Here is a 23,550-nt window from a genome sequence, read left to right as displayed (position 1 = left end):
AGTCACTCACTTGTCTGAGACTGTCCCATCACGTGTGACTTGGCAACAATAGAGCCTCTCTCAGAGGGCCACGGTGAGACTTCCTAAAAACATTTATTTATTATCATTTATTTTTGGCTGTCCTGGATCTTCACTGCTGCACACAGGTGTTCTCTAGCTGCAGAGAGTGGGGGCTGCCCTGTAATTGCGGTGCACGGACTTCTCACTGTGGCTTCTCTTGTTGCGGAGCACAGGCCCTAGGGCACACGCGCTCAGTACTTGTGATGCACGGGCTTGGTTACCCTGCAGCACGTGGGATCTGCCTGGACCAGGAGTTGAACCCGTTGCCCCTGCATTGAAGGTGAATTGAAGGCACACCCCGAGTCACGAGGGAAGTCCGTACTGTGAGACTAACGTGATTAAGGTCCTGGTACAGTGCTTGGCATGTACTGGGTACTCAGCAGGGCACTGCCATGAAGCACCCAGGCTCAGGACTTTGACTCAGAGAGAAAATGAACCCCTCTGTGGAACCGGACGTCGCTCACTTGTCTGGCTGTCTCAGTGGTCAGAATTTTTTCTTTTACTTTGTGCTGATAGAGAACTGGATGGGGTTGGGTCTCTGTAGCCAGGGGTGGGGTCCACACTTGCCGCTGGTTTCTGGAAAGACCCATCCCTTGATGGGATGTGTGAGGTTTTATGAAAAGGGCCTGTATCAGGGCTGAAGGCTGGGCTATGACAGTGTCTGTAGATGAACCACAGGGCAGTGGTGGTGTGCGTGCTCAGTTGTGTCTGACTCTTTGCCACCCCATGGATTGTAGCCCGTCAAGTTCCTCTGTCCATGGGATTTTCCAGGCAAGAATACTGGAGTGGGTGGCCATTTCCTACTCCAGAGGATCTTCCCCACCCAGGGATTGAAACTGCATCCCCTGCATTGGCAGGCGGCTTCTTTATCGCTGGGAAGCCTGTTTACCCTCTGCTTCCTGCGCATCACTGCCTCCCTGAGTTTGTGTCAGTGTTTGAGTGTGTGTGCAGCTGAGTACCTGTGTGTGTGTAGGACATGGTGCTTGTACGTGGCAGACTTACTAACAACTGAGAGCCTTTGACCCTGTGTCCCTCTTGTCTGCAACACTGATCTATGTCCTCCATCACCAGAATCTCAAGTCTCAAATATGTCTTCTCACGACTCTGTCCAAATGGTCCCTCTCCTCACTTGATTGCATGCTCTTTTCATCTCTGCATCAGCCAGGATGGGCTGGGTGATGCAGTGATACAAACCACCCCCAAATCTCAGTGGTTTAAAACAATAAAGGTTTGGGGCTTCCCTGGCGGTCCAGTGGGTAAGACTCTGTTCTTCCACTTCAGGGGGCACAGGTTCCCTCCTTGGTCAGGGAACTAAGATCCCACATGCCACACAGCATCGCTAAAAAATAAAGGAAAGTTATATTTAAAAACCACCAAAGATTTATTTCTCACTCATGCTATGAGCTCTGGGGACTCTGACCATCATAATCTCAAAGGCAGCCAAAATAGCACCTCATCTTGAAATAGAAGCTTGTACTGTTGATTAAATACTTGCCCAGAAGGGAGACACACAGGCTCCATCCAACCTCAAGTGGAAGTATAATCTTCTCTTCTGTGTCCAGAAAATGGGGAACCCCAAAAGTGTTTAGAGCAGCTCACTGATGACTATCAAATTCACTATTTAATACTGGTGTTATTTAATTTCATATTTGCTTTGTAATCTGTTCCTTCTACCAGAGTAAAAACTCCAGGAGAGCAGAAGCCTCAGCTGTTTTTCTCCCATTGATGCCAGTGCTGGGAATAGATGTTGGCTCCCAGGAGATGCTCAAACACATTTTATCAAATGCTTGAATGATTGAGTTACAGTCCAGAAGTTGAGACCCAGCCAAAGAGCATAAGTTTGCAAAACTCTGGTGGAATTAAAGACTGAGTACAGACCTCTTTTTATTTCTTCCTAGGCACGTTGATCTTGATGTTCCGGGACAGTGCTAACTTCAGATGTTTGCTTCCCATTAGAGACTCACAAACCTCCAATAACATGCTCTCATTGTGTTCAGAAAGCGTGGTCCCCAGACTCCTAGCATCTCTCGGGAGAGTGAAATCAGTCAGTGTACACCAGAGAGAGCAAACCGTGGCTTTAGACTGGATGGAGTTTTCAAAGAAACTGACTTTGCAGACACTGACCTTGAAGCTTCTGAGGCTGGCCTTTCACCCGGCTGTGCTCTGCCTCCCAGCGCGATGTGCCCCCCTCCGGCGGTGGACGGCGCGCAGGGACACATACAGGATGCCAGAGGTCAGTTGGCCGCATGGCCATCGCGCGGCCGCAGAGCAGCTCATTAGTGCAGCCTGGCTCAGCCACCGCAACGGGTGTCACCTTTCATCCCACAGTCTCAGGCCAATTAGTGGTCGTCTTCCTCTGAGGGTCTGACCTGTGCTGACTTCCATCGGATCTCATCATTATCTGGAATAGTTTTCAATTCGTGAGAACATGCAGAGGTGGGAAATGAGACTGATGTAGTGTGAGCACTGGGCAAGATCAAGGTGCTGGTATGTGAACCCACATGAACTCAAAGTCCTCATCCCTGGAACCTGTACATGGAGGTCTTCCCTTGTCCCAGACCATCTTATTTTTGTATTCTGTAAAGGGTTATGAGGCTTCCCAGGTGGTGCAGTGGTAAAGAATCTGCCTTCCAATGCAGAAGACACAAGAGACTTGGGTTCGATCCCTGGGTCAGAAAGATCCCCTGGAGGAGGAAATGGCAACCCACTCCAGTATTTGTGCCTGGAAAATCCCATGGACAGAGGAGCCTGGAGGGCTACAGTCCATGGGGTCACAAAGAGTCTGACACAACTGAGCATGCATGCATAACAGGTTATACAAGCATCCTTGAGAGACCAAAAAATAAAAAATTTCAACTTTTAACCACTTTTTTGTTTTACTTCATGCAGGATTCTGGTTCATACTGACTCTTCTGGACCAAATTAGTCCTTCTTAAAATACAACAGGTTAAGATCAATTCTATGTAAAGAATTTCAGGAGTGCTTGAATACATATATTCATTAAAGGAGAAGTGGAAGAAATTACATGCAAATAATCCTTTCTAATTGTGGTTGACTTAAGAGCTAATTACTATAGAGTAATTGGCCTATAAGAAAGATTTTTGAGGCTGTTGTAATTAATACAATGGGCCAAGTAGGAGATGTGATGGGATCATTGGGTTTTAATTAATCGGCGACAGGAGAATTCTTGTTTCCTGAAGGAGAGCTCCTCACTTACGGAGATTTACACACCGTGGGAATTACAGGGGCCTGCAAATCACTTCCATTGGATTTCTGCCCAGCTGACATTTATTGAAAAGCTGCCAGGTAAATTGAAGGTTACAGGAATTCTAATCTGATTTTTGACCCAAATGATATTCAGAATGTCAATCTATTTGTAGAATTCTCTTAACTCTACTCAGTTTCAAGGTTAATGAGGGTAGAGATTCTGTTTGGGTTTGTTTTTGAACACCCCAGAATGTCTGTTTGTCTGTCTGTCTGGCTTGTCTTATTTATTTAATTTGGCTGCTTTCAGTCTTAGTTGTGGCATGCAGGCTCTTAGTTTTGGCACGTGGGATCTAGTTTGCTGACCAGAGATTGATCCCAGACCCCCTGCATTGGGAGTTCAGTGTCTTAACCACTGGACCACCAGGGAAGTCCCTGTCTTTAATTTTTTGGTTTGCTCTTGTGATTTTGAAGTAATTTCAGGGTATTTGGAGCTGCCATTTGCTTTGAGAATGCTAGAATCTAAAGTAGATATTTTACCTTCTTAGATGAAACTGGTAATCATTATCATTTGTGATGCTCCTTGGAAACATGGTCCTTATGATCTTTACATATTATTAAGTCCATTGTAACAGTACCTGCCTTCAAAACATTTGCATCGGATGCAAGGTGAGTAAGTTCTAGAGTTCTTCTGTGCAGCATCACCCATAGTTAACAGTACTGTATTGTACACATAAAATTTGTGATGAAGGTAGATTCAGGTCAAATGTTCTCACCACAGTGAAAAAAAAGTAACACTGGTGACTCCATGTCCAGTCATGGCTGAGGAGTTGGTATCATACTAATAGTCTCACAGTTGACACCTATAAACTCTGCAGAAAGTATCCAGCTATCTGAAGAATGTAGGGAGTGACCAAAAGAAGCAGACACTTGGTGACAGAGAGCAACGCTGTGTGAATTTCCTATTTTTTGAGTTCCAGACTGATGGAAGGCCCCAGTCAGGGAAGCTGAAACTCAGAAAGTCCAATCTTTCTTGATTCTGTTATGAAGATGCCCAAGATGAATGTGCACATTGGAACAGAGTAAGAATGAGTGACACATGGATGGACCCAGCCAGGGATGGACTGGAGGGCCTCCCACACAAGCATCCAGATTTTAAAAAATATTTGTTTATTTATTCGGTTCTTTGTTGTGGCACACAGGCTTAGTTGCCCAAGGCATATGGGATCTTAGTTCCTCGACCTGCACTGGAAGGCGGATTCTTAGCCACTGGAATCACCAGGGAAATTCCCAAAGATCCAGATATTACATTCTGAGGAAGCCAAAGAAGTGTGCGGTTGAAGCATGGACTCTGAGGGTCACAATTCATTCATTCATTCATGACAAATTTATGGAGTACCTCTGGGCCAGGTACTTTCTTAGGTATTGCAGGAAACATGGAGAAAAATCCCTGCACCCACTGAATTTACAATTTAAGATGAGATGGATGAAGCTGGAGCCCATTATACAGAGCGAAGTAAGCCAGAAAGATAAAGACCATTACAGTATACTAACACATATATATGGACTTTAGAAAGATGGTAACGATAACCCTATATGCAAAACAGAAAAAGAGACTCAGATGTATAGAACAGACTTGTGGACTCTGGGAGAAGGCGAGGGTGGGATGTTTCAAGAGAACAGCATTGAAACATGTATATTATCTAGGGTGAAACAGATCACCAGCCCAGGTTGGGTGCATGAGACAAGTGCTCGGGCCTGGTGCACTGGGAAGACCCAGAGGGATCGGGTGGAGAGGGAGGTGGGAGGGGGGACTGGGATGGGGAATACATGTAAATCCATGGCTAATTCATTTCAATGTATAACAAAAACTACTGTAATGATGTAAAGTAATTAGCCTCCAACTAATAAAAATAAATGAAAAAAAAAAAAAGAGTCAGAGACAGTCCACAGCAAAAGTATGTAAATAGAGTATGTCTGATGGTGAGAAACAGCAAGGGAGGGGGAGAGGGCTGGCCCATGTAGGGCATGGGTCTTTCAGCAGGGTCCCCTAAAAGGCAGCTTTTGAGGCAAGGTCTGAAGGTGAGGGGTAAGCTCTACAGACGGACAGGCAGAGGGAAGACCTCAAGGCAGCAGCATGCCTAGTGCTGGAGGAACAGTGAGGGACCAGTGTGGCTCGGACAGAGTGCCTGAGGGGATGATGGTAGCAGAAATATTCCCGAGGATAATGGGCATTGAGGCTGGGGAGCCGGGTTGTATAAAGCTTTATAGATGCTTGCAAGGAAATGGGCTTTTATGCAAATGAGATAAGAATTTCTTAAGGATTTTTAATAGTGAATGTGTCTGACTTCTGGTTTAACTGGAGTATGCCGGCTGCTATGTAGAGAGAACAGAGTGGAGGGCTGGGGGTGAGGGAGGAAGCAAATCATTTAGGAGGTGATAATAACCAGGCAAGAAGGGACAATGGCTTGGGCCACTGTGGGTATAGTAGGCATGATAAAGTGAAGGTATTTTAAAAATATATTTCCCAGATAGAAGTGACAGGCTCTCTGAACAGCCCAGATTGGGCTACTAAGGAAGAGGGAGTGCTTGGGATGACCAAGGCTTTGACTTGAGTAACTAGAAGGATGGATGGCCTTGTCTTTGATAGGGAAGAGCACATGGTGGGAGTGGTTTGGTCTTGGGAACGGCAGGAGTTCAGTGTCAAGTTTGAGATGCTTTTTAGGTCCCTAACTGAAGCTGCTGAAAGGGGGTTCAATAAGAGTCTGGAATTTGAGAGACAAGTCCAGGCTATAGGTTGGATTCTTTTTTAAAAACTTACCTCATTAAAGTATAGTTGACTTACAATGTATTAACTTCTGCTTATAACAAACTGATTCAGTAATACATATATATATATATTCTTTTTCATTATGGTTTATTATAAGAATTTTTTAACTGTTTTTTTTTTTTGTGTGGTAAAAGCCACACGATATAAGACGTACTATTTTGACCATATTTAACTGTACGGTTCAGTGGCACTAACTACATTCACATTGGTGTACAACTCTTACCATCATCCATCTCCCAAATTTTTCACCTTCCTAATCTGAAACTCTGTTGTCTTTAAATACCATCTCCCCATTCCCCCTTCCTACCCACTAGCCCCTGGACCCTGACAGCTATCAGTGTACTTTCTGACTGCATGAATTTGACTCTTCTAGGTATTTCTTATAAGTGGAATCAAACAGTATTTGTCTGCACCTAATGTGCATTGGAATACCTCTTTAAGGTTAACTTAATACATGTCCTACAAACAGATTGTACCTTCCTTTTCCCCCACATGCTATACAGTAGGTTCTCAATAGTTACCTATTTTATACATAATAGTGTATACATGTTAATCCCAATCTCCCAGTTCATCCCCCTCCCCCTTTTCCCCCTCAGTGTCCACACTTTTGCCCTCTATGTTGTCACAGGATATTGAATATAGTTCCTTGTGCTACACAGTAGGATCTTGTTGTTTATATAACAGTTTGCATCTGCTAGTCCCAACCCCCCAATCCATCCCTCCTCAACCTTCTCCCCCCACCGCCTGTTGGCAGCCACCAGTCTGTTCTCTGTGTCTATAAACCTCATGATTCTTGTGCCTTCTGACTCCACCCCTCTGAGAGACATGAGTCCTCCTAGCATTTACAGACAATGTCTATGGTCTCTAAGTGATGCTGTGGGTGGAATGTGAGCTTTCTTCTGATCTAGTGTTCTGCAGGCAGCTTGTCTCTGGCCTGATCTTTGCTGGTTTGGCCACGAACACATCTCCAATCATCTGACTGTCACATTCACCTTCATGGGGAGCCCAGTATCATCCTTTGGGCAGGAGGCTGCTTCCATTTTTCAGCAGGGAATACACCAGGACTGGGGATAAATTGGCGCTGACTGCAGCTGTCAGCTGGCCCCTGGTGACCAGAGTGGCCTGCAGTGTGCTGGACTTATGGGTGCCCTCCACAGCAAAGTGGAGGAGCCCAGCTCACCAGCAGGCACCGGGTGTGACCCAGGGACCCCAGCCTCATTAGCAGTTGCTCTCCTTGGAGGAGCCAACCTGCCCGTTAGGCAGCAGAAGATTCTGCTTTTAATGAGGCCCTTTCCAGTCTAGGTGCAGAGAAATCCGGTGCCACATGACAGGAGAAAGGCTTTCACTGAGAAGCAGACTCTTTGAAAGATAATTAGAGTTTTGTGTGGGACTCTGCTTGTATATGCCAGTGAGCCTGGCGCAGAGTCAGGGATATAGTCCTCTTCATAAACGTACCAGCATGAACGATTGAGGGAATGTGATGTTTACTCTCCCTCCAGCGCGGCCCCTGGAGTCAGACTCCTGGTGGATTCTGGAGGCTCTATCTGTTCCTGCTGACCGCCCTCAGCCAGGGCTGCCCAGTTCTTGATTCTTGAACGTAGCTCACTCTTTCCTCTCTGTACTCACCAGAGGATGGTTCTGGATGATGACCACGATCAGGCGGGACTCTGGGACTGCTTCCAAACTCACTTCCTTGAGTGAGTGCTTCATTGTCAGGGAGAGAATGACCAGAGTCCTCCTCTTCCTGTGGGTCAGAGATCAAACGTTCTAGAGGCAGAACAGAGGACAAAAAGTGCTCTGTTGATGTAAAAACGAGGCAAGGAGTCATTCATGTTCAGGCTCACAGATGCCCACACTATCTCCCGGGAGGACCAATGAGGGAACAAGTAACTTTGTGCCATTTGCAGAAACATGGATGGACTTAGAGATGATCATGCTAAGGGAAGTCAGTCAGACAGAGAAAGACAAATGCCATATGATATTGCTTATGTGTGGAATCTAAAATCAAACATAGTTACCAAAGGGGAAAGATGGGGGGAGAGGGATAAATTAGGAGTTTGGATTTGACAGGTACATACTACTTTATTTAAAATAGATATCCAACAAGGTCCTACTGTACAGCACGGGGAAACTCTACTCAATATTCTGCAACAACCTAAATGGGAAGAGGTTTTGAAGCAGAATAGTTACATGTATATGTGGAAGCGAATCACTTTGCCTTACACCTGCAGGTAACTCAGCATTGTTAATCAACTCTACTCCTGTATAAAATAAAAATTGGGAGAAAACCAAACAGCACTGGATTCCACGAGTCCTTGTACATGACGAGAATGCTGCTCAAAGTTGGTAACAGGAAGAAACGGAGAGAGGACTCTGAGGAGCTGTATTTGGGGAGTCGGTGGGAGATGATTTCTGGGCTGTCGCTTCCTGCAAGGGTTTTTGGGATATTGGCAGAAGGACAGAGGCAGAGGGGGAAAAATTAATTGTGGCAATTGTCTTCGCTGTCTCCGGGCTTGTCACAGTGATGCTGATAAAATCAAATAAGCTGAAAGTGAGGGTGAGTTGTTAGTGTGAGAAATGGTCCAGGATCTGGCAGCTGAGAGAGTGGAGGTGCCCGCGCTGTTTGCTCATTATCAAGATTTATTGTTTTCCACTCTGGGAAGTTGTTGGTAAGCAAAAATAAGGTCACTTACACCACTCTGTGAGGTACTTTGAAATATTTAAAAATGGAAAAAACAAGAGGAATTTAATATCATTTTTTTCTGTGTTTGGAAAGTAGGGCAGTGGGTTGGTGGACTGATCATGAGCTGGTTTGAGTTAGATAAAGAGTTTCTGGGAGTATTTACTGCAGAAAAATGAACTGGAGATTTGACAGAAGGAGAATAAACTGGGAGAGTTGGACAATGGTAGCTTTCTTTTTTTTCTTAATTGAAGTTTAGTTGATTTACAATATTGTATTAGTTTCAGGTATATAACAAAGTGATTCAGACATTCATACACACACATTTCAGATTATTTTCCAGATAAGCAACAATGATTTACTGTACAGCACAGGGAATTATATTCAGTATTCTGTGATAAACTATAATGGAAAAGAATTGGAAAAAATATGTAACTGAATTGCTTTCCTATAAATCTGAAACTAACACAATATTGTGAATCAGTTATAGTTCAATTAAAAAATAATGCTGCATACCCTGATAGTTCAGTTAATCCTTTTCTTCTTCCTTTTGTATAGCTCCATTATTTTGTTTGTGTGTCTGTGAGCACACGTGCATCTTTGTGTTTAACCTGCACAGTTAAGTAGTTCCAATTTTAGAGCTGTAGATTGAGGGGGGAATATGAACAGAATTGCTGGTATGTTTCACGTATATTCTCACCAGTTTTAAAGAACTAGCTTGCAACCTGTGAGAGCAGAAAGATTAGATAAATATATACTTTAAAAGAGAGGCTGCAGGTATAGAAAATGCAAACATTTTTTCCCTGCTGTCTGGAAAACTCCTCTCAATTCCTTCACTAGATCTGAGTTCAAAAAGAACAAGTTCCTTAAATCCCCTAGTCTGGGTTAATGTGTTTTGTTAGATGCTCCTTTCTTCTCAAAACTTATCTGAATTCATAGGAAGAGTTGAACAAAATTTATAAGGCCTGTGGGGGAAACAATTTTATTTGGTTTGTACCGTGGCCCCGCCAGTGAACAGAAGCCCGCACTGTGCTTAGAACGTTTATTAGAGGCTCATAAATGTATACTGAAATCACATTCAAATGAAAAAATAATCCATAGCCAATGGTATAGTCTGGCCCAACGTTGAAATTTGCTCATCATAGAAGAGAGAGACAAAGACACTGAGAAAAGATGGAAGAGAGGAAGGCTGTGTTCCATGACGCCAAATGAAGTATTCCCTGACATTAAACTATAAGAAGAAAACCTACTGTGGAGAGAAGTGAAGTCAACTTTGGTATTAATTTTGCAACTTTTGTGTTTCTGAAGGGCATTATGGCTCAGACTGACTTACCTGCAAGAAAGATAAAGAGAAAGGGAAACGAATGAAGACTGAGAAAGAGAGGAAAGGAAGGAAGACCCAAGAGGAGAGAGAGAGAGGGAGGGGAGGGAGAAAGCAAAGGGACAGTCCAGGTTGATAAGGACGGAAAATGCTTCTCTTTCTTGGTGCCTAGCTGATCTCTGCTGACCTTACCAAGGGTTGCTGAGTGGAGTGGCCCCTTCAGCAACGGGAGCAGAAATGACTCAAGATTGATAATGATAGTATCCTCCTCATGGCATTGCTGTGAGGTTTGCATGATGTACTGAAGTTCAAGTTCCTAGCATAGTTCCTGGAATGTAGAATACCCACAGTAAGACAGCTCACTAAAAGACAGTTCATATTTAGCTAATTGAAGACTTTGGAGCTTTTTCCACGATAAATGTTGCATATCATTATCAAAAATAGTGCTACAATCAACATTGGTGCAAAATTAAAGGAAAAAATTTATTGATTTATTTTTGGCTATGCTGGGTCTTTGTTGCTGTGTGAGGGCTTTCTCTAGTTGCGGTGCACACGCTTCTCATTGCGGTGCCTTCTCTTGTTGCTGGGTGCGGGCTCTGGGCACACAGCCTTCAGTAGCTGCAGCTCACAGGCTCAATAGTTTTGGCACACAGGCTTTGGTTGCTCCGAGGCAAATGGGAGCAAATTAGATCCCTGGGTCAGGGATCTAACCCGTGTCTCCTGCACTGGCAGATTCTTTACCACTGAGCCACCAGGGACACCTTGTGTACAACTTTTTATGTGAATACACGTTTTCATTTCTCTTGCATATATTTATATATATACCTAGGGGTGAACTTGCCAGGGCATGTGGTAATGCTATGTTTAATTTTTTGAGGAACTGCAAAGATACTATTCAAATTAGCTGTACCATTTTACATTTTCACCAGCGATGCATGTGGTTTACAATTTCTTCACATTGTTTACCACATATTTTTGTTTTCTTTAAAAAAATTTTATTGGGTTATAATTGATTTACAGTGGTGTCAGTTTCAGGTATACAGCAAAGTGAAGTAGTTACACATAAACATTTTCCCTTTTTTAGATTCTTTTATAGACTATTACAGAGTGCTGAGTAGAGTTTTCTGTGTTTTACAGTAAGTCCTTATTAGTAATCTATTTTATATGTAGTAGTGTGTATATGTCCATCCCAATCTCCCAATTTATCCCTCCTCCCTTGTCTGCCTTTAAAAAAAAAAAAAAAGACTGCAGCCATCCTAATAGTTTAAAGTGGAATTTCACTGTGGTTTTGATCTGCAGTTCCTTAATGGATAATGATATCAAGCATCTTTTCATGTGCTTGTTGGCCATTTTATATCTTCTTTGGAAAAATGTCTATTCAAATACTTTGCCTCATTTTAATTGCTGCTATTGTTGATTTTTAAATTGTTGAGTTGTAAAAACTCTTTATATATTCTGGATAATTCTGGATAATGATTGTTTATTAGATTTTTGATTTGCAAATATTTCCTCCATTCTATACAATATCTTGATTTTACTGATAGAATTTGAAGCACTAAAATTTTAAATCGTTTCTTCTTCTGTGTTTGTGTGTTTGTGTTTTTGGTGTTTTATCTGAGAAACCGTTGCCTCAACCAAAGTCACGGAGATTATTGCCTATGTTTTTTCCTAAGACTTTTTATAAATTTAGCTCTTAGGTCTTTGATCCACTTTATGTGAACAGCATCTTGCTGTTCTAGTTGATTATTGCCACATCGGAATGTGGGACAATGTTGTCTATGCTTCCAGTTTTTCCAAGAGACCAAAAATACCAGTTCTTTGGTGGGAATATTCTGCCTTGAAAAACATTAGCAACCAAGTCAAATTTCATGAAAACACAACAGTGGAGGTGGTCAATAAATACGGCCCTGGCCACATGCACCCAGGTACCACACTGTAGCCTCTGGGTTTCCTATTTAACTTTCCTAGTCAGCTAGAAATGTAATAAAGGAACCCCTGTTCTTGGTCTATTCCCGGGTGACACAGTCTTAGGATTTTTTCAAGATTCTAGATAGCAATGTAAGGAGAAGTCTTGAAATTAAACCAATGAGGAGAGAAGGTTTTGAGTCCAAAAGTCCCTGCTCTAAATGAGGGGCTTTAAAATATTTTTAGATATTTGCCTGCTAGCTACCCTGATTTGTCAACCTGAAACATTTTTTCCACAGCAAGTTCTTTGGAGAGAGCAGAAATGTGGGGGCAATGCCTGAATTTTGTGAAATTTCAGAAAGAAATGATTTATTCATGCTAGATTCTGAGAACCAACCATGAGGTCATGATGAAAAGAGCTGAGTGACAGGTAGAGAGATGAACTAAAGACCCTCTGCCCTATTGATGGGTTTGGTGAGCAGGGATTTGCCCCCTTCCTCTCTGGGATGACTGATGTTGGGGGAAGGGGAGTCACAGTGGGAAGGAAGTCTGGAGGGAAAAGAGGGTGTGATGAGGGACCCTGAGCCGTGGGCTGTAGCAGTTGCCTGTTGTTTGAGCCCATTCTTCAAATATTGGCCTGAGTCAATATTTGAAGAGGCTACCTCTACGAGGAAGCCTTCCCTGGCTTGCCAATTTCTCTCTTCCAAAGACCATATCACAGCCTCTCTGGTTTTCCTAAGCACACTTTCTTCTCTGAGGTCTTGCTCAAACTGGTGTTTGATATTTAGAGATTCCATCAACAGATATTTAATGAACACCAACTATGCCCCAGGGTTCCCCGATGGCTCAGTAGATAAAGAATCTGCCTGCATTGCAGGAGACACAGGAGATTCAGGTTCAATCCCTAGGTCAGGAAGATCCCCCAAAGAAGGAAAATGGCAACCCGCTCCAGTATTCCTGCCTGAACAATCCCATGGGCAGAGGAGCCTGAAAGGCTAACAGTCAAAAGGGTTCCAAAGAGTCGGATATGACTGAGCAACTAGGCGCACACAGCTCTGCCCCAGGCTGTGTGCTAAGGGCTGGCGACGCAGTCGTGAGCAAAACGGGCAGAAATCCCTGCTTTCCTGTTGCTTGCGTTCATGTGTGTGTGTGTGAGAGAGAAGCAACATAACAAATGAATACCTTACAGGTTATAAAGTGAAAGCTGTGGAAAACTTGGAGCAGGATAATGGGATCAGAATCGCAGGAAAGGAGGATGACATTTTTAGTGGGGTGGTCAGAAGAGTCTCTGGGTTGTATTCAATTGGCCAGAAAGTTTCTTCTGGTTCTTCCATAAGCTGTTACAGAAAAATCTGTGTATTTGAACAAAGGCTTGAAGGATACTCTTTTTCAGTTAGCACCTTGTGTTCATGCTGATGATTCTGGGATAAATGTTTCCCATGATTTTTTTTAAAGCTTAAAATAGATTTATTCATTTATTCAGCAAACATTTGCTAAAGATCTGTTAAGCATCCTTAAGGTTTCAGCTCAAATGTCAGCTCCTTACAGAGGCATTCCCTGAACACGCTTTTCATTGTCTCCTGTTTTAATTTATATTCTATTTTAAAATGAAAACTAACATTTTATATTTTATTTTTTAAATGAAGCTTTGTTGATGCACAATATGTTACAGGTATACAGTAAAGTGATTCCCAATGTTTGAAGACTATACTTCATTTATAGTTATGAGAAGTATTGGCTATATTCCCTGTACTCTTCAGTAAATTCGTATAACTTATTTTATACATAATAGTTTGTCCCTCTTCCTCTTCTACTGTATATTGCCCCTCCCCTCTGCCCTCTTCCCACCGGTACTCACTAGTTTGTTCTCTAGATCCATGAGTCTATTTCTTTTTTATTATATTCACTAGTTTGTTGTATTTTTTAGACTTCAGATGTAAGTGATGGCATATGTTTGTCTTTCTCTGTCTGAGTTACTTCACTTAGTATGATAATCTCTTGGTCCATTCATGTTGCTGCAAATGGCATTTTCATTCTTTTTTATGGCTGAGTAGTATTCTGTCTTATACCTCCTTTATCCAGTCATCTATTGATGATACTTAGGTTGCTTTCATATCGGCAGTTGTAAATAATGCTGCTTTGAGCATTGTGGTGCATGTATCTTTTTGAATTAGTGTTTTTGTTTCTTTGGGGTATACACGTAGAAGTAGAATTGCTGGGTCATGTGGTATAAATGTAAATTTTTTTTTAATTGAAAAATAAGTATTTAACTTTTAAAAAAGAAACTTCATTCTTCTATTTTATTTTTAGGATGGCATTTATCATGACATGGGCTCACCTTATTTGTTTATTTACTTGACTGTTAAGAGAGGAATCTCATCTATTTTGTCTATCAGTGAATTCTCCGTGGCTGACACATATTCAGTGCTTAATAAATGTCACTGAATAAATGAAAATGCCAGGGATTGTAGTGACCATGGTGTTATGATAGGTTTTGACCTTTGAGAACTTATGTTTAGAAAATTTAGCAGTTGCGCTCCTTGGTATTTACCTAAATGTATTAAAAACTTATGCCTACACAAAAACCTGTACATGGATATTTATAGCAGCTTTGTTCATAATTGTCAAGAATTAGAAGCAACCAAGATGTCCTTCAGTGGGTGGATTGATAAATAAACTGTGGTCCATCCACATAATGGGGTATTATGATATTATTCAGTGCTGAAATGAGCTATCAAGTCATGAAAAAACAGGGAAGAAGTTTACATGCATATTATTCAGTGAAAGAAGCCAATCTGAAATGGATACATACTATATGATTCCAAGTCTATGACATTCTGGAAAAGGCACAACTATGGAGACAATGGAAAGATCAGTGGTGACCAGGATTTGGGGAGGGAGTGATGAATAGGCAGAGATCAAAGGATGTTTATACCAGTGAAAATACTCCGTATGAGACCGTAATGATGAACACTTTTCATTATACATTTGTTCAGACCCGTAGAATATACAAAACCAGGAGGGAACTGTGATGTAAACTGTGCACTTTGGGTGATAATGATGTGTCCATGTAGATTCACTGTAACAAATGTACCATCTGATGGAGGATGTTGATAATGGAGGAGTCTGTATGTATAGGTGGAGGAAGTAGATGGGGAAAACTTTCATACCTTCTCCTCAATTTTGCTGTGAACCTAAAATTGCTCTAAAAATTAAAGTCTTTTTTTTTTAAAATTACATCTGGTAGTGGAGACAGATACATCTTCTCAAAGCAGAGTATATGAATATACTTACTGGGCAGGCAGGAACATGAGTTTCAGAACCCAGCTGACTGGTAACTTTAGAATGCAAATTAAGCCCCCCCCCCCATTTACAGGGTATCCTACTGGGTCTTTCGAGTGTGTTCAGAGAACTAAACACATATGTTGGGAACTCCTACCATTTTCCAGGCACCATGCCTGCTCCATAGTCAGAACAGGGGAGTACAGGTGCATTGTTGTGCAGGTGACATGAACAGCCAAGAGAGGAAGTCAGGGTTTAGTCTCATATTTACGTTGAATAACCAGCAGGCTTATCCTGGGGCATTTGTTCAATGTGATCATTGTTCAGTATTTCCCTTGCTTTTTTGGTCATCTTTTAAAATAATGCCTAGGAATAGACTCATAAGAAAAAACAGAAGCCCTGAGACCAGAGACAGGCTTTTGCCCCATTTCTAGAAAGAGCTCATGTGGCAAAAGCATCTCAGCCCGGTAGCTCAGAATTATCTAGAAATTTGTAGGGAGAAAAATAATTTAAGTAAATGGTCCAACGTGCTGGAGAACAGTTCAAGCTTTCAAACACTCTTTCTCTCTTTTCTTCTTTCTTTCTCTTTCTCTCTCTTTCCCTCCCTGTCCTCCCATCGCCTCCCCTCCTCCTACCTCCTTCTGCAAAACAGCCATCACTGTCGTCACGAGGCATCTGCTGAGACAGTGCTGGATGTGGCTCCTGGGGACCAGCTGCTGCTCTGGGTCCCGTCTCCCTCCCCTGCTCCCACCTCTTCTCACCTTCCTTCTTGCTGGCGCAAGAAGCCATACAGTGCACTTAAAAGGTGTCTCAGCCTCACCTCAGGGGTCCCGTGGTCCCACGGAGCAGGCTTAAACTTCCATTAAAGGACAAGTTTCCATGGGAGATAGAACTTCTGGGAAGCAAGTCCTTTTGGGAGGAGGCTGTGTTCTAGCTAGAGGGGAGAAGCAGCCAAGCAGTGTTCCTGCCTGACCCCTCCAAACACACACACACACACACCCCTCCACCCCAGGGAAAAGAAAATTATCTAATGAATATCTCGCTGATCCCAATTCCCCAACGGCAGTGGGTAATTATTAAATTGAGAGACTCGTGGAGCACTTTCCTAAATGGAAAGGCTTATCAAGAATAGACCAGAAAGAAAGAAAAAAAAAAAGAATAGATCAGGAGCAGGTAAAATTAATAGTTATAAACCCATTTCCATAGCAATGGACTTATTACCAGGCATGCCAGCTGCCTGAAAGTAAAAGACCCTTCTCCTTTGATTTCAGGGAAATGCCTTAAAAATCTGTGCGTGAAATGACTGACTGGATTGTCAGTCCATTCGTGTTAACCTGGACTTGGGAAGGTTCGTATAGCTGGTCCGCAGGGGGACAGCACAGTTAAGGGGGGCAGCCCTCCCATACAGACCCTGTCCCCTTTGCCCAAAGACTGGCTACTTTGGCACCCCAAAGCCAGAGTGTGAATTTAGCAGGATTAAACTGCTGGTAACAGAGAGTTATGTTCGTTTTCTTCTAGTGCTGGATTTTCACTTTCTTGGCAGTAGTTTTTCTGAGGTTTACTGAATGCTGAGACCCAGGAGGCATTAGAAGCAGCTCCTTAGATCTGGTTACAAGCACAGAGGAGCCCAGAGAGAAATCAAGGATATGATCTGATAAGGCCGAGCATCTCTTGCAGGAGGAGACTTGACCGATAAGTGGAGCATCCCGGTGATCAGAGAGGTGACTTTAGGCTGGAGTGTGGCGGCTGGGAAGGGGGGGGGTGACTGAAGCCAAGAACTGAGTGCTCAAGTCCCTTAGATTCTGAAGTCCCTCTGGCAGTGCTCCAGTAAACAGGGGAGCGCCTGTTAGGGGGTTCCCATGTGAGCCCACTCCCATCCTCTCCTGAGGCCAGCCCTTTGTCCAACACACATTCCCTTCCCCATGGAAAACGATGCGTGCAAATAGACACTTGATGACTTACCCACAGCCAGCCAGCTGGGACTACCTGGCAGTGTAACATTAGTACATTTATGTGTGTGTGCTAGTTGCTCAGCTGTGTTCGACTCTTGGCGACCCTGTGGACTGTAGCCCGCCAGGTTTCTCTAACCATGGGATTCTCCAGGCAAGAATCCTGGAGTGGGTAGCCATCCCCTTCTCCAGGGTGTCTTCCTGACTCAGGGGTTGAACCCGGCCGTGTCACCTTCATTGCAGGCAGATACTTTACTGTTTGAGCCACCAGGAAAGCCCTGATACATTTATACTTCAATTTAAATGGCCGCTCTGTCGCACACAGTGATAGCAGAGAGTTTCTTAAACCCTTGGCTAAGTGGAAAAAATGTCTGATTCTAATGTAGTGCTCTTTGGGGTAGAATTCCATATCAGACAGGTCAGTGTAATGTATATCCACTTTTTAAAAAAATGGTGCTTCAGTTTAATTCTAAGTGTAATTTTGTAAGTAAGTCAGGTTATAGACATTACTTAATTTTAATTTCCCCCCATTTAAAAAATTTTCCACAATTAAAAAAAATTTCTTGGGATAAAGTTGATTTATTGGGTTATAGCTGACTCATTGGAAAAGACCCTGATGAAAAGACCCCGAGGGCTCTAAAGGAGAAGGGGGTGACAGGATGAGATGGTTGATTGATGGTATTACCGACTCAATGGACATGAGTCTGAGCCAACTCTGGGAGATAATGAAGGACAGGGATGCCTGGAGTGCTGCAGTCCATAGGGTTGCAAACAGTCAGACATGACTTAGTGACTGAACACCAAAACAGTTGATTTGCAATGTTGTGTTATTAATAGTTTCAGGCATACAGCAAAGAGAATCTGTTATACATATATCCACTCTTTTTTAGATTGTTTCCCATACAGATCATCACAGAGTATTGAGTGAAGTTCCCTGTGCCATACAGTAGGTTCTTATTAGTTATCCATTTTATATATAATAGTGAGTATATGTCAATCCCAATCACCCAATTTATTCCTCCTCTCCTCTCCCTTTTTCCCATGGTAACCTTAAGACTGTTTTCTATTATGTATCTGTGACTCTATTTCTGTTTTTGTAAACAAGTTCATTTTTACCATTTTTTTTTTAGATTCCATGTATAACAATTTCATATGATATTTGTCTTTCTTACAAGGAGCTAGAGGGAAGATTTAAAGGACAAATTTATGATAGCTATTTTGTCAATACTGGGGTTTTCTCCCCCCTAAAGTTTTCAGTGGGAGGGAGCTGTCCGTGATAGGAGATTCTGCTAGGCAAGAATCTCTACACCTGAGTGACTGAGGTTTTAGGAGCTATGAATCAGTCACACTTGCTGTTAACATTCCTTGGATCCAGGTACAGCTAGATTCAGGATGATAGACACAGACTTATGGAAGAAAGTCACTCACGAATCCCATGCTGGGTGGCTTTTTAACTCTCTGTTCAGTAACTTCTCCTGTCAGGAAAGAGTCAGCCTATAATTTGCGAGTTCACGTCAGTGATGAGAGGCTCTCCCTGTGTCGAAAGGTGCTGAGAATGGCGCTTGTCCTTTTCACTGGTATGTGCCCTGTCCACTGTCTTCCCCTCCTCCAAATATATGTACCATGTTGTAACTCCATGAATGAAGGCCTGTGGGGATTTCTTACATTACATCCCATCCCATCCCATTTCAGGTGGACATGAAGAGTCCACCATGGTCCCTTACTGTGTGGCTTATAGTTGATATCATGAACCGTGCATGTTGTGGGGTCCTTTCCCAAGGTTGGTCTCATGATGCTCCCACAAGTCCGTGTAGTCACCAATGTTCTTCCTAAATTCTAAAGCTCAGAGTTTGAACCACAGGTCCACAGACACACAGGTAAGTAGTAATAGAAGCAGCCAGATCCAGGCTACGTCTCAGGGCTGGAGTGATGGTGGCCCTAGATGAAGGGTTTGGCCGCGTCCTGTGTTTCTTGGATCATGGTGGAGGCACACGCGGGGCTGGGGAGGACAGAGCTGTGACAGTGCCCAGAGATGTGGCGCGGTCTGAGCTGCTCACTCGGGGAAGGACGGTCAGCTTTCCACAGCGCCCTGAAGACGGATGGTCCGTCCACTCTGAGGTGTGGGTCATCTGTGGCAGCCTGTGAATCAGGCTCTATCGACACTGCTGTGTGACTTGTTGAACTTGGCGATCCTTCTTCAGTTTGACAAAGAGGAATGTGGCAATTCATCTCGTGCTTGACATTCTGCTGAATCTGTTTTAAACTGCACTTTACCGTGTGTGTTTGTTTTCCAGAACAAATGGCTCCTTCTACGAGATCTTGCAAGTGGACTTTGGAGTTGACAACAGCAGTGGCCTGTCCGGCGCCCAGCAGATCACCTGGCAGGTGGAATACCCTGTGGAGGACTCCCCGAGGGAGCTGGTCATCTCCGAGATCTTTGTCAGCCAGACCTCCTTTGTGGGCATTGTCCCACTTGCAATGGTGAGATGTCAGGCTGCAGAATCAGTGTCACAAAGATGTTTTCTTTAAGGCCTTTTTTTTTTTGCCTTGTCATGTAATTTGTGGGATCTTATTTCCCCTACCAGTGATCAAACCCAGCAGTGGCTTCCCAGCAGTGAAAGCCCCAAATCCTAACAACTGAACTGTCAGGGAATTCCCTGAGTACTTTTTTAATATTAAAAAAATGAGCATTTTGTAATCTGCTGTTTTCTATGCACCAGATGAAGCTGTTTGAACAAGGGAAATGCACTTAAATTATATTTTATTTACCTGCTTGCCGTAATGCCTCCTTAAAAACTATTCAAGGTTTGCTGCATAAATCCCTTTCCTTTGTGAATGTTGTTGAACCGTGTCCTGGAGAACCTGTGTTTCTTTTTTTTTTTTTTTCTGTCTCATCCTATATCCATCTCAGGACCAAGTGCTCCTGAGAGAAGATGGTTGCATTGAAATCCATCAGGCATGTGTGATGGGAACAGCTGCTCTGAGTCTATGCTGAGTGACCAGTTGAGAGTGGCTGGTCAATTGCCCTGAGAGTGCCCACGTAGCTTAGGGATTGGAAAACTCTAATATGTATATGGACAGAAAGAACCTTGCTGGGAACTGACCAGCTGAACCTGGATAGGGTCCCAGAGTCCATGAAACCATGTATGTTTCTGTTTCTAGCCTGGGGGTGACCAGCTTTCTCCTCTGAGCTTGGCCAAAGCTCCATTCATGACCGGGCTCAGGGGCCACATCTGAGAACAAGGTCATGGACAAGTTTCCAGAACCTTAAAGGACGGTGCTGGTGTGTCCCAGGGAGTAAACCCCAGGAGCACCATATTCCTAATACCCTTTCCCACACTGGAACTGTTCAAATGCATTCTGCACTGCTTTGACCTTCCTGTCTAGAACCAAAGAGAGAGGGTACACACTAAGTGATTTCAGGACATTCTGGGGGTGCTTCTATCATCCATACTCAAGTTGGTTACCAGGGGTGAGATCCTTGCAGATAAAACCCTCTATCCTACAGTTAACTCTGCAACTCCCATATCTGTGTTCTTGACTCTTCTCTCTCCTCCAAAACATGCTTGCCCCCATCTCCCCACATCTGATTCCTTCTCTTTGGTTCAACCGATAGAGAGCTACCATCCCCGACCACAGTGACCAAACTGGCCCTCCGTCCCCTTGCTCATGACCCTCTGTCCACATCCTCATCCTCATGTATCTTCTTCATGGATATTATCAGTGCTTGAGATTTAGGATTTAATTTATCATCTATCTTCCTTCCCAGAAGGAGAGATCCATGACTGTAGGCTTCTGGTCAGTTTTGTCCACAGCTGGGTCCCCAGTACCTAGAACAATGCCTGGGACACTTAGTATTTGTTGAGTGAAGGACTGAATCCCATGCTGTAATCTGATCTACTGGGATCATCTAGTTCTTGAAGGCTAGATAGATGGGGATGATCTGCATCAGCAGTGATCTGCATTTTATTTGAGGGCAGTCACCTGGGGAAATGCTAACTGTGCCTCTTTCCCTTCCCTTCTGCTTCCCTACCCTGCCTGCCTCCGCTTTCCCTTCCCTTCTCTTCTTTTCTTTATGAAAGCATGAGTTTTTTCTTTTCTCCCCCACCCCCAGCTCCCCACCATGTCTCTCACTCTCTTTCACTTCTCTCTGGTTTTCTGTCCAATTACGCAGCTTTGAGCTTAGAGATTTCTTTCCAGGCATGGCTTGGCGTTTAGGGCTGCAGCCCACCATTCTACTACAGTTCTTAAAACTAAAAAGCCCAGCTCTACTCATGCAGATTAAAAAAAAAGTTATCTTTCAAAAAGGTTGGAATCAAAAATGAACACACTTTCTAGGCAACTGGATACACAGGTTCAGGCTAGGAAAAAGCAAGAGATAATCAGACTCCTTTTTAGCCAAATGGACCTAAAACTTTATGCCAAGGCTTGGGCACAAATACTTCTTTATTGCAAACAATATTCATGTGTCTACTCTGTGTTCCGGTGAATGGTGATGAACAGATACACACAGTCGCAGCTCTCCGGGTCCTTGCATTCTAGGAGAAGAGAGTTCAGAGTACAAGAAACAAGTACATTTGACCACTGCAGATGCATGTGGTGCATGTGGATGCATGACCACCACCAGATGCATGCTATGGAGAAATTTATGCCGGGTCATAGAATAAAGAGACAGGGATGGGAGTGGACAGTGTCAAGTGATCAAGAAAACATCTGTCTAAGGATCTGATGTTTGCTCTGAGAACTAACTGACAAGAGGAACCAGCTATAGAAGGCTGTGGAGGAAGAGCATTGCAGAGAGAGGGAACAGTGTGCATCTTCAAATGGAAATAAGCTTGTTTAAGTTGAGGGACTGAAAGAAGGCCAAGCTGCTGGGATGCAGACAGCTGGGGAAGGGCACTGGAGAGAGATGAGCTTGGAGAGGAAGGCAGGGGCAGCTTTTCCAGGCCTTGGAAGTAACAGATGACATTTCACGGGTCTTCCAGTGTCTAGTTCTCAGTGTCTATATTAGGCTTCTCTTGCTGCTATAGCAAATTACCGTTAACAGACTGGCTTTGTGTGCATGTGTGCCAAGTCATTTCAATCCTGTGTGACTCTGTGACCCCATGGACTGTAACCTGCCAGGCTCCTCTGTCCGTGGGATTTCCCAGGGAAGAATACTGGAGTGGGTTGCCGAGCCCTCCTCCGGGGACGTTCCCCACTCAGGGGTTAAACCAACATCTCTTATGTCTCCTGCACTGGCAGTCGGGTTCTTTACCACTAGTGCCACCTGGAAAGCCCAGAGTGGCTTTAAACAAGACAAACGTATCTTACAATTCTGGAGGTCAGAAGTCTGAGATGGGTCTGCAGGACAAAATCAAGGTGTCAGCAGAGCTGCATTATTTTGGAAGCTCTAGGGATTTGTTCTTTGCCCTTGCCAGCTTCTGGAGGTGCCCGCGGTACTTAGCGCACATCACTCTGACCTCTGCTTCCATCATACATCTCTTTCTCTGACTCAGACCCTGCTGCCTCCCTCTTATAAGGACTGATGACACTGGACCACCTGGACAATGCAGAACACTCTCCCCATCTCAGGATCCTTGCCTCAATGGCGTCTTCAAAGCCCCTTCGTCATGTGAAGTCACATATTCACAGGTTCTGGGATCAGGACGCAGATATATTTGCGGGGAAAGTTATTCACCTATTAGATGTATTAATTCATTAGACAGCAATCTTATAAGAAGTGTACTATTATCCCATCATGTGGATAAGGAAACTGAGGAACAATAAAAATAAATAAGTTGCCACACCTAGTTGTGCTATGGAGCTGGGTTTGTGTGTGTGTGTGTTTGTGGCACAAGTTTCCCTTTGAAAAGACTCCCCAGGCTCCACGCCCATCTTGGGCTTGGACCAGGAGTATATCGGTGACAGTCATAATGGGCAGGGACCTTGGGCTCTTTTCCTCAGTGACAACTCAGACTTCCTTCACAGGCAACAGAGTTTCAAACTGATCTGAGTGGATGGCACGCTCAGACCTGAGGGGCACTCAGTGTCAAGCAGCGCAGTGGTTAGAACACAGCCTCTGGACCTGGGTTCAGATCCTGCCTCTGACACTTAGCAGCCACGTGACCTTGGGAGAATGACTTAAGTGTTCTGTGGTGACTCAGTTTCCCCATCAGGAAACTGGCCCAGGATTGTGGTGATGTCACATGTGGGAATTTCTCAGAATAGAGCCTGGTGTTACGTTAGGCATCAGAAATAGAAGTGGTGGCAGTTGTCTCAGAAGAGTAGCACACACAGTGAAGGATAGAAGGGATTTCTGGCCCCATGGTGTTTTGAG

At 43.7% G+C, this 23,550-nt stretch overlaps 1 protein-coding gene across 8 annotated transcripts in view; it reads left to right on the top strand.

Moving 5' to 3' along the window:
* LOC110131117 (transmembrane protein 132B) overlaps positions 1 to 23,550 on the top strand; it is a 378,266-nt gene that overhangs the window by 277,205 nt on the left and 77,511 nt on the right. For all 8 annotated transcript variants that reach the window (XM_020883540.2, XM_020883539.2, XM_020883530.2 and 5 more), the window contains one exon: positions 19,526 to 19,712. In XM_020883540.2, coding sequence (XP_020739199.2) covers positions 19,526 to 19,712 — 187 coding nt within the window. The remainder of the gene's footprint in view (positions 1 to 19,525; positions 19,713 to 23,550) is intronic.

This window comes from Odocoileus virginianus, chromosome 12, assembly GCF_023699985.2.
Source record: "Odocoileus virginianus isolate 20LAN1187 ecotype Illinois chromosome 12, Ovbor_1.2, whole genome shotgun sequence".
NCBI lineage: Eukaryota > Metazoa > Chordata > Mammalia > Artiodactyla > Cervidae > Odocoileus > Odocoileus virginianus.
The sequence above is the reverse complement of the archived record's forward strand: the minus strand, read 5'-3'. Positions and strand labels throughout refer to the sequence as shown.